Below are 9,591 nucleotides of genomic sequence, written 5' to 3'. Positions count from 1 at the left end.
GGGGGTGGGGACCGCGCCGGAGCCTCAATTCGGCACCGGCGGACGCGGAGCCGCGCGCGGCGCCGGAGCCCGGGGGGGGGGAGGCCCGGCCCGCCCGGCTCGGGGGGGCCCTGCCCGCACCCATGAGCAGGGCCGCCGGCCTCCAGCGCCGGACCACCTACCTCATCTCCCTCACCCTGGTCAAGCTCGAGTCGGTGGCGGGCGAAGCGGAGCAAGCGGGGCCCGGCGATGCAGCGGCGGCGGCGGCGGTGGCGGGCGGCCGAGCACCGGCTGCTGGTGCCCGCGCCGAGGACGGCGGCGGCGGCGGCAAGAGCAAGAGGCCGGAGCGGCTTTTCCAACGCCAGGACGCGCTTTGGATAAGTACGGCCGGCTCCGGCCCGCCCGACGCCTCCCTGCAGCCCGGCAGCCCCCGGACCCCCAGCCCGGCGCCGGAGGGTTCGGGCCCCCGCGGGCTCGGCGCGGCTCGGTGCCGCTCGCCCGACTCGCCGCCCGCCGTGCCCCCCAAGCCGGACCCCGCGCTGCTGCCGCCGCCGCCGGCCGTGCCCCCCAAACCCGACCTGGCCCTGCTGCCGCCGGCCGTGCCCCCCAAGCCCGACCCCGCTCTCCTGCCCCCCAAACCCGAAGCCATCCCGCCGCCCACCCGGGGGGCCAAGGGCACCTTGGAGGTGCTGGGCGAGCAGGCCGGGGTGCTGGGCGAGTGCCCCCCGCCCGAGGGCTGCCCACCGGGCACCCGCCGGGTGCTGCTCAGCCAGGCCAGCTGGGGATGCCTGGACACGGCCCCGGACGGGGCCAAGCCCTCATCCTACCTGGGTCCCGGGGCGTCCTCGCCTCACCCGGCCGCCGGCCCCCGGCGCCTCCGCTTGGCCAACAAACCCTTCAAGACGGTGACCACCAGTGGGGCCAAAATGGGCTCGGAGGCCAAAGCGGGCAAAAGCGCCCACAAGGGTCCCGGCAGCCGGCTCTCGTGGCCCGAGGGCGAAGGCAAGGGGCGAGCGAAAGCCGGGGGCAAGGCTGGCGCTGAGGCAGGCCCCCGGCTGGCCGCCCGGGCCCGGCTCTCGCCCCGCAAGGGCAAGAGCAAGACCCTGGACAACAGTGACCTGCACCCGGGTCCCGGGGGGCTGACGGCAGTGGCGCCGGGCCCCGCCGAGGGCAGCGCGGGGCTCAAGCGGGGCCGCGAGGGCGGCCGAGCCTCCACCCGCGACCGCAAGATGCTCAAGTTCATCAGCGGGATCTTCGCCAAGAGCCCGGCGTCCACCCCCACGCACCCCGCGCCCCCCTGGGCCCTGCTCAGCACCGACCTGCCCAGGGGGGCCTCCCCCAGTAAGTACCCGGGGACCCCCCCGCGCGGGGGGGGCCTGGGTGTGGGTGCGGCAGGCAATTTCGGGGGGGGGTTGAGGAGATTGGCTGGGGGGCGGGGTCCTCCCGGACGCCTGGGTCCTCTTGCTGTCTGCGCCGTGGGGTGTCGTGATGCTGTGCCTCGGTTTCCCCCGCGTCAGGGGGGGCTGGATGTCGTTGTGGTGGCGAGGCCGGAGAGCTCGATGAGATGGGAGCGGGGGCTCCCGGACGCCTGGGCCCACTTGTGGGCCATGCCCAGGGGTGTCACGCCCCCCCCCCCACCGGGTGTGGGGCAGCGACCTGTGTGGGGCTGGTAGTGAGTCTGGGGGGGGGGAGGACCCGTCCGTGCCCCACGGCATTGCAGGGGGGGAGCTGTGACGGTCAGGGGGCCGCGTGGGTGGCGTGTCCCAGCCCACGCAGGCCACGGGGCATCCTGGCCCCCCCCAGATGAGCTGCCGTGCGTGGGGGGGGGGGGGGGGGGCTCACGCATCGGCCGTGCGGCTCAGCCCTGGGGCGACGCTGCCTGCGGCCTCGGGGGTCCCCGGTGTCCTGCCCCAGTGCTGCGCTGGCCCCGGGGGCCACAGAGAAGCCTGTGGGTCCGCACGTGGCGGGGATGGTCCGTGGCCCCCGGCTGCACCGTGGGCGGCCGGGCTCCCCTGCCTCGGTTTCCCCCGCGGGATCCAGCCCCCTGCTTGGGGAGGGCTCTGCAGGACGGGGCCGTGGCCGGATCCGTGGCCCCATGGCCGGGCTCATGGCCTCAGCTTGGGCTCAGCTTCTTCCCCTGACCCAACCTGGGTGCTCACCGTGGCCGCAAAGGGGTCCAGGATGGGATGGGGGGAGCTGGGCTGCCCCATGGGGGACAGGCATCCGTCTATCTGTCCATCCTTATATCCACCTGCTCGTGCCCCATCCATCCCTYCGTCCGCTCTTCCATCCCTGTATCCCTTCGCCCGTCCGCCCATCCTTGTATCCGGCCACGCATCGCATAGTCGCCTGTTTCAGCCCTTCACCCATCCGTCCACCCGTCCCTCTCTCCAGCCACCCCGTATCCATCTGTCTGTCCAGCCAGCCGTCCCATCTCCATCCATCCATCCATCCATCCATCCCATATCCATCTGCCTGTCCGTCCACCCATCCATCCATCCACCCTATATCTGTCCGCCCACCCACCCATCCGTCCATCCATCCACCCCATCCCTGTGTCCCCCAGACCACAGCTGGGGGGGGTGGGTCCCCCCAGCACCCACCCCACGGTGCCACGTGGGTAGAGCCTGGCGGGGGGGCCCGTGGGTGGCAGCAGGGCCCGTGGGTGGCACAGCGCCGTGATGACGCGTGGGGTGACAGGCACCAGCGTTAACCCCTTGCCTGCCACGCGCGTGGGGCAGCGGTGGGGACCCAACCCCAGGTATGGCGCAGGGGAAACCGAGGGCGCCCGAATGGGGGGACCCTCTGCCTCTCCCTGCCTCAGTTTCCCTTTCTCGTGGTGCAGGAGGCGAGATGCCGCAGTGCCAGGCTGGGGATGTGGGGGGCTCATGGTGCCCCGGCCCACGGCAGGGCACGTGTGCAGGGAGTGTGGCCAGCCGGTTCCCGGCATGTGCCATGTCCTCCCCGTGCCACGGAGCATCCCTGTGCCATGCCGTGGCTGTGCCCTCGTGCACCCGCGGCCTCGTGCCACGCCGTGTCCTTGTGCACTGAGTCCTTGTGCACACCATTTTCTCGCGACGTGCCGCGTCCTCATGCCCATCGCGTCCTCGTGCATGCCACATCCTCGTGCACACTGCGACCTTGTGCCTGCTGTGACCTTGTGCCTGCTGTGACATTGCACCCGCCGTGTCCTGGTGCCACGTTGTGTCCTGGTGCCCCCCGTGTGCAGGGAGGGGAGGGCCGTGGGACAGCCACGTTGGGGGGCTCCTGGGGGGGGGGTGGCAGGGTGCCACGGCCACGGCTCCGCCACGGGCCGTCCCCGTGGCCCTCCCTGCCGCCTCCGTCAGGCTCAATGCCGGGCGCCGTTGCTTGGTGACAGCTCCACGGCCGCCCACTCTGGGAGCTGCCGGCGGTGCTGTCGGCAGGGCTGGGGGCGGCCGTACCCCCCCCCGGGGCTCCCTCTCACCCCCTCCTCCCCGCAGAGGCCTTGGTGAACAGCCAGGAATGGACCCTGAGCCGCTCCGTCCCCGAGATCCGCCTGGTGGGTACCATGGCCCCAGGGCACCCGCCGTGCGCCAGCCCCACGGCGCTGTGGCGTGTCCTGACGCCGCTCTCTGCCCCTCCGCAGGGCATCCTGGGCAGCAGCAAGAGCGGGAAGTCGGCCCTCGTGCACCGCTTCCTCACCGGCTCCTACGTGGGCCTGGAGCCCACGGAGAGTGAGTGGCTGGGGCTGGGCATGGCCATGGGGCTGGGAATGGCCATGGTGTTGGGAATGACCATGGAGTTGGGCTTGGCCACAGGGCTGGGCATGGCTATGGGGTTGGGTAGGGTCATGGGGCTGCGCATGGCCATGGGGCTGAGAGCAGCGATGGGATGGGGCATGGCCATGGCGTTGGGAATAGCCATGGGACCAGGCATGGCCGTGGTGTTGGGAATAGCCATGGGGCTGGGAACGGTGGTGGCATCGGTCATGGCCATGGTGTTGGGGATGGCCATGGCGCTGGGCATGGCCATGGGGTTGGGCATGGCTGTGGGGCTGGGCATGGCCTCAGGACTGGGGCTGAGCCCCCTCCCTGGCCAGGCCCGCCCCCCCATCGTGCCCCTGGCACGGCCACTCCGTGGCACAACCCCTCCTTCTTGTCCCCTGGCTCCAGGTGGGCAGTTCAAGCGCGAGGTGATGGTTGACGGCCAAAGCCACCTCCTGCTCATCCGGGAGGAAGGAGGCGCCCCGGACGCCAAGGTACATCGGGGCTGGGGGGGCTGTGGTGGCTGTGGCCAGTGGCGCAGAGCCGTGACACCCCTGTCCCATGCGTGTCCCCCCTCCAGTTTGCCAACTGGGTGGACGCCGTTATCTTCGTGTTCAGCCTGGAGAACGAGAGCAGCTTCGAGGAGGTGACGCAGCTGCACGCGCTGCTCAGCAGCCACCGGGGCACCGGCGACGTGGCCCTGGCGCTGGTGGGCACGCAGGGTGAGCCGGCGGGACGGCATGGCCGGGGGTCGGGGGCCCGCCGGGACCCCCGCCTCACCCCTGCGCCTGCCCGCAGACAAAATCAGCTCCTCCAACCCCCGGGTAATCGAGGACACCCGAGCCCAGGCGCTCTGCAGCGACATCAAGCGGTGCCTCTACTACGAGACCTGTGCCACGTATGGCCTCAACGTGGACAGGGTCTTCACTGAAGGTGGGTGATGGGGGGGGGGAAATGAGGCGGCGGGGGTCCCCATGGCTGGTGGGGGGTGACGCAGCCGCTGTTCCCGCAGTGGCCCAGAAGGTCGTGGCGCTGAGGAAGCAGCAGCAGCTCCTGGCGTCCTGCAAGTCACTGCCCAGCTCCCCCAGCCACTCGGCCAGCTCCACTCCCGGCGGTGGCATCCAGGTACCGCCGGTCCCTACCGCGGTGGTGGGACGGGGACGTGCCACCAGGGCTGACCCCCCCCTCTGCTGTGGCATCTCTTGCAGGCCAGCAATGGTGGCCACACCAGCGACTACTCGTCCTCACTGCCGTCCACCCCCAACGTGAGCCACCGGGAGCTGCGGGGGGAGCCGGTGGCCACGCTGGGCACCCCCAGCTCTCTGCACCGTGGCGCCAAGCGTCGCACCAGCCTCTTCGCCGTGAGTCCGCCGCAGGCCCCAGTGTGGCACCGAGACCGGCATGGGGTCCCCCGGGGTGGCTCGCTGGTGGGACGCCCACCCTGTGGGACACCCATCGTGCAGGACACCTACCCTGAGCCCTTTCCCGCAGAACCGCCGGGGCAGCGACTCGGAGAAGAGGAGCTTGGACAGCCGGGGCGAGGTGGCAGGCAGCGGACGTGCCATCCCCATCAAGCAGGTGAGCATGGTGATGTCCCTTTGCTGTCATCCTTTACTGCCATCCCCAGGACGTGTCCCTGCACCTGTGGCATGGTCCCCCTTCTCCGTCATCCCTGGATACATCCCTGCTCACCGTCCCTTCATCTCCCCAGAGCTTCCTGCTCAAACGCAGTGGCAACTCCCTCAACAAGGAGTGGAAGAAGAAATACGTCACCTTGTCCAGCAATGGACTCCTCTTCTACCACCCCAGCATCAACGTGAGTGTCCCAGTCTCCCTACGCCCCACGGCCTCCGTGGTGGGGCTCGGCGTGGCATCCCCTCTCTGTGTTGGGGAGGACGGAGGGGGCGACATGGCCCTGCCACGCTCAGCACTGTGCCCGTCCCCGTGCCAGGATTACATCCACAGCACCCACGGGAAGGAGATGGACCTGCTCCGGACCACGGTCAAGGTGCCCGGCAAGCGCCCACCGCGTGCCATCTCCGCCTGCGGCCCCTCGGCCAGCATCAACGGGCTGGTGAAGGACGTGGCCGGGGTGCAGGCGCCCGAGGGGGCCAGTGAGTACCCGGGGTGGTGGGGACCCTTCGGGGTGGTGGGACCCCCTCAGGGTGGTGGGATGCCCCAGGGTGCAGGGGACACAGACCCTCTTCGAGGTCCCTGTGTCTCACTGTTTGTCCCCTGCCTGCAGCCAGCACCTCCCCTGTGGGGCTGAGCCTCCCCCCAGAGCCAGGGGTCAAGAGCATGGGCAAGGAGCGGTCCCTGCAGCGCTGCGCCTCCGCCTCCAGTGCCAAGATGCCCAGCACCGGTGAGTGTCCCCCCGCGTCCCCTCACGCCTTGCGGGACCTTCTCCCTGGGGCAGAGCCTGGGCTGTGACCACAGTGGCCCCTGGGGGACACAGTGGCCCCAGTGAGCCTGGTGGCCCTGTTGGCTCTGGTGACCCTGGTGAGCCCAGTGACCCCCCAGAGATCCTGGGGGACCTGGTGGTCTTGGTGAGCTCAGTAGACCCAGTGATCCCCATAGCCCTGGTGTTCCTGGGGAGCCCTGTGGTCCTGGTGGCCCCAGTGATTTTGGTGATCCCAGTGACTCTGGTGGCCCCAATAAGCCCAGTGGCCCTGGTGAACCTGGTGGCCCCAGGAACTCTGGTGGACTCGTTGTCGCTTGTGGTCCCACTGAGTCCAGTGACCCCACCAATGCTGGTGCGTGGGTCTCTCAGCAGATGGCCCCCCCACCTCCGAGGCCATATCCAGCCCCAGCAGCTCAGGCAAAGACCCGCCGCCGTCACCCATGATCGACAGGAAGAAGCACCGCCGGAAGAAGCTGATGACGCCGTCCAAGACGGAGGGCTCGGCGGGACAGGCAGAAGGTGAGAACCTCGGGGATGCTGCCCTGGAGACCATGGGCCTCAGGGATGGTGGCCGTGGGGCCGGTGGCCCAGGGCCACGGGGACGATGCCGCATGCTGGGATGCCCCAGGGCTCCAGCAAATGATCCCTGGAGACCCGGAGGTGATCGCCAGCCCCCGTGCCACAGCCCGGGCCCTGTCCTTGCCACGGGGCCACCGCTGCCACGCACTGCACCGTCCACCCTGGCATATCCCCCTCTTCCTCGCTCTGCAAACACCTCCCCTTCGCACACCCCCGCCCAGCGAGGGGCCCCCGCGCTTCGCCCCTTCGCCCCGGGGCTCCTCTCGTGACTCTCTCTCCCCCTTTCCTCTCTCTGCTCTCGCTGCCCCGGACCCTCCGCAGCCAAGCGCAAAATGTGGAAATTAAAAAGCTTTGGTAGTTTAAGAAATATTTATAAAACAGGTAACGTGGTCTGCGGCCGGCTCCACTCATGCATGTGGCTGTCTCCCATCCTCGCCTGCCGCCGTTGCGCCTGCTGCTCCCGCGTCCCCGGCACCGCGACGGGGAGGGCTCGCTGCCGTGGCCATGGCCGTGGCCGGGCAGAGCCCTGGGGGCCCTTCGGGTGGGTGGCACAAAACCGCGCTCCTCATCCCAGTGCCGCCGGATGCCACCACTGACGTGGCCATGGGGACGTGGGATGGAGGGTGCCAGGCTGGTGGCCCCTGGTTGAGCCCCAGGAGGGTCCTCGAAAGGGCCACGGGAGCTGGTCCCAGCCGCCCACCCTGGGTTTCTCGTCCCGCAGAGGAGGAGAACTTCGAGTTCATCATCGTGTCGAGCACGGGGCAGACGTGGCACTTCGAGGCCAGCAGCTTTGAGGAGCGGGACGCCTGGGTGCAGGCCATCGAGAGCCAGATCCTGGCCAGCCTGCAGTGCTGCGAGAGCAGCAAGAACAAGGTGGGACCTCCTGGGCCACGCGACAGGGGCTGCCGGGGGCCACATGTCCACCCCGCTGCGGCCACCCCGCTCACCGCCGTCTCCCCGCAGGCCCGCATGGACAGCCAGAGCGAGGCCGTGGCCATYCAGGCCGTCCGCAATGCCCGGGGCAACTCGCTGTGCGTGGACTGCGGGGCGCCCAGTGAGTGTTGGCTGGGGCGGGGGGAATGCAGAGCACGTGATGCCACGGGCCATGCGATGCCACAGGCCACGTGATGCCATGGGCCACACAATGCCATGGGCCATGCAATGCCATGTGCCATGCAGTACTACGGGCCACGCAATGCCATGGGCCATGCAATGCCGCCAGCTGCACGGTGCCACGGGACATGCAGTCATGGGTCACGCAATGCCACAGGCTGCGTGATGCCACAGGCCATGCAATGCCACAGATCGTGCAATGCCACCAGCTGCACGGTGCCACGGGACATGCAGGCATGGGTCATGCAATGCCACAGGCCATGCAATGCCACGGGCCATGCAGTGCCGTGGGTCACACAATGCCGTGGGTCACACAGTGCCATGGGCTATGCAGTGCCATGGGGCTGTGGTTGACACGATACCATGCAATGCCATGGGCCACGCCGTGCCATGGGCCACTCAGTGTCCCAGGCTGGGCCCTGACAGCCTCTGCTTTCCCCCCGCCCCCAGACCCCACGTGGGCCAGTCTCAACCTGGGGGCGCTGATCTGCATCGAGTGCTCGGGGATCCACCGCAACCTGGGCACCCACCTGTCCCGCGTGCGCTCCCTCGACCTGGACGACTGGCCCCGGGAGCTGACGCTGGTGCTCACCTCCATCGGCAACACCACGGCCAACAGCATCTGGGAGAAGAACCCGCAGGGCCGCTGCAAGCCCACCCCTGAGTCATCCCGGTGAGCGGCCCCGGGGCACCAAATGGTTGAGGTTGGAAGGGACCTCTGGAGAGCATCTAGTGCAAGCCCCCTGCTCAAGCAGGGTCACCTAGAGCACGTCCCCTGGCACCCCAAGGCCCTGACACCTCATGTCCCTGCAGGGAGGAGCGGGAGTCGTGGATCCGGGCCAAATACGAGCAGCGGCTGTTCCTGGCGCCGCTGCCGGCAGCCGAGGCACCGCTGGGGGAGCAGCTCTTCCACGCGGTGCAGGAGAAGGACCTGGAGACGGTGCTGCTGCTCCTGGCCCACGGCAAGAAGGAGCAGCTCAATGCCGCCACCGGCGACAAGGACCGCCGCACGGCGCTGCACGTGGCCTGCGAGCTGGCCCAGGTGGTCATCACCCAGCTGCTTGTGTGGGTAGGTCGGGGCTGGGGACGTGGCGGGGGGCTGTGGTGTGGCCGCAAGGGACGTGGCATGACTGTGGGGGACGTGGCATGGCCATGGTGAATGTGGTATGGCCATAGGGGACATGGCACAGCCATGGGGACTATAGCATGGCCACAGTAACTATGGCATGGCCATGGGGACCACACTATGGCCACGGGGGACATGGAGGGAGATGGCATGGCCATGAAGATCATGCCAGGGACATGGGAGCCATGACAGGGACATGGCACTGTCATGGGTTTCATGGCATGGCCATGGGGACCACAGTATGGCCATGGAGGACATGGCATGGCCATGGGGCTCATGGTATGGCCACGGGGGACATGGCATGGCCATGGGGACCACAGCACGGTTATGGGGGACATGGCACAGCCATGGAGATCATGGCACGGCCCCGGGGGACACAGCGCGGCCCTGGGGACCACGGGGCACCGCTGACGGGTCCCTCCGCCCGCAGTACGGCGCGGACGTGAAGGCGCGGGATGGGCTGGGCCGCACGGCGCTCTTCTACGCCCGCCGGGCCGGCAGCCAGGAGTGCGCCGACATCCTGCTGCAGCACGGCTGCCCCGGCGAGGGTCCCGGCGGCCTGGCCACACCGGGGCTGCGCCGCAAGAGCAGCTCGGCCAGCGTGGGGCACTGCGAGGCCCGCACCGCCCTGGTATAGCCGGGCCGGG

General features: G+C 69.6%; 1 protein-coding gene across 2 annotated transcripts in view; it reads left to right on the top strand.

Moving 5' to 3' along the window:
* Positions 1–9,581, top strand: part of AGAP2 (ArfGAP with GTPase domain, ankyrin repeat and PH domain 2) — a 13,666-nt gene extending 4,085 nt beyond the window's left edge. Inside the window, exons 2-19 of one of the 2 annotated variants that reach the window (XM_026056935.1) lie at positions 3,462–3,520; positions 3,608–3,695; positions 4,134–4,219; positions 4,306–4,447; positions 4,524–4,658; positions 4,738–4,850; positions 4,934–5,086; positions 5,217–5,303; positions 5,437–5,541; positions 5,677–5,839; positions 5,971–6,087; positions 6,499–6,645; positions 7,027–7,086; positions 7,427–7,578; positions 7,669–7,759; positions 8,269–8,491; positions 8,632–8,887; positions 9,375–9,581. In XM_026056935.1, coding sequence (XP_025912720.1) covers positions 3,462–3,520; positions 3,608–3,695; positions 4,134–4,219; positions 4,306–4,447; positions 4,524–4,658; positions 4,738–4,850; positions 4,934–5,086; positions 5,217–5,303; positions 5,437–5,541; positions 5,677–5,839; positions 5,971–6,087; positions 6,499–6,645; positions 7,027–7,086; positions 7,427–7,578; positions 7,669–7,759; positions 8,269–8,491; positions 8,632–8,887; positions 9,375–9,581 — 2,384 coding nt within the window. Of the gene's footprint in view, positions 1–3,461; positions 3,521–3,607; positions 3,696–4,133; positions 4,220–4,305; positions 4,448–4,523; positions 4,659–4,737; positions 4,851–4,933; positions 5,087–5,216; positions 5,304–5,436; positions 5,542–5,676; positions 5,840–5,970; positions 6,088–6,495; positions 6,646–7,026; positions 7,087–7,426; positions 7,579–7,668; positions 7,760–8,268; positions 8,492–8,631; positions 8,888–9,374 lie in introns of both variants that reach the window. The other variant, XM_026056936.1, reaches the window with a different exon arrangement.
* The last annotated feature ends 10 nt before the right edge of the window (positions 9,582–9,591 follow it).

This window comes from Apteryx rowi, unplaced genomic scaffold (assembly GCF_003343035.1).
Source record: "Apteryx rowi isolate R43461 unplaced genomic scaffold, aptRow1 scaffold_1345, whole genome shotgun sequence".
Taxonomy (NCBI): domain Eukaryota; kingdom Metazoa; phylum Chordata; class Aves; order Apterygiformes; family Apterygidae; genus Apteryx; species Apteryx rowi.
The sequence above is the reverse complement of the archived record's forward strand: the minus strand, read 5'-3'. Positions and strand labels throughout refer to the sequence as shown.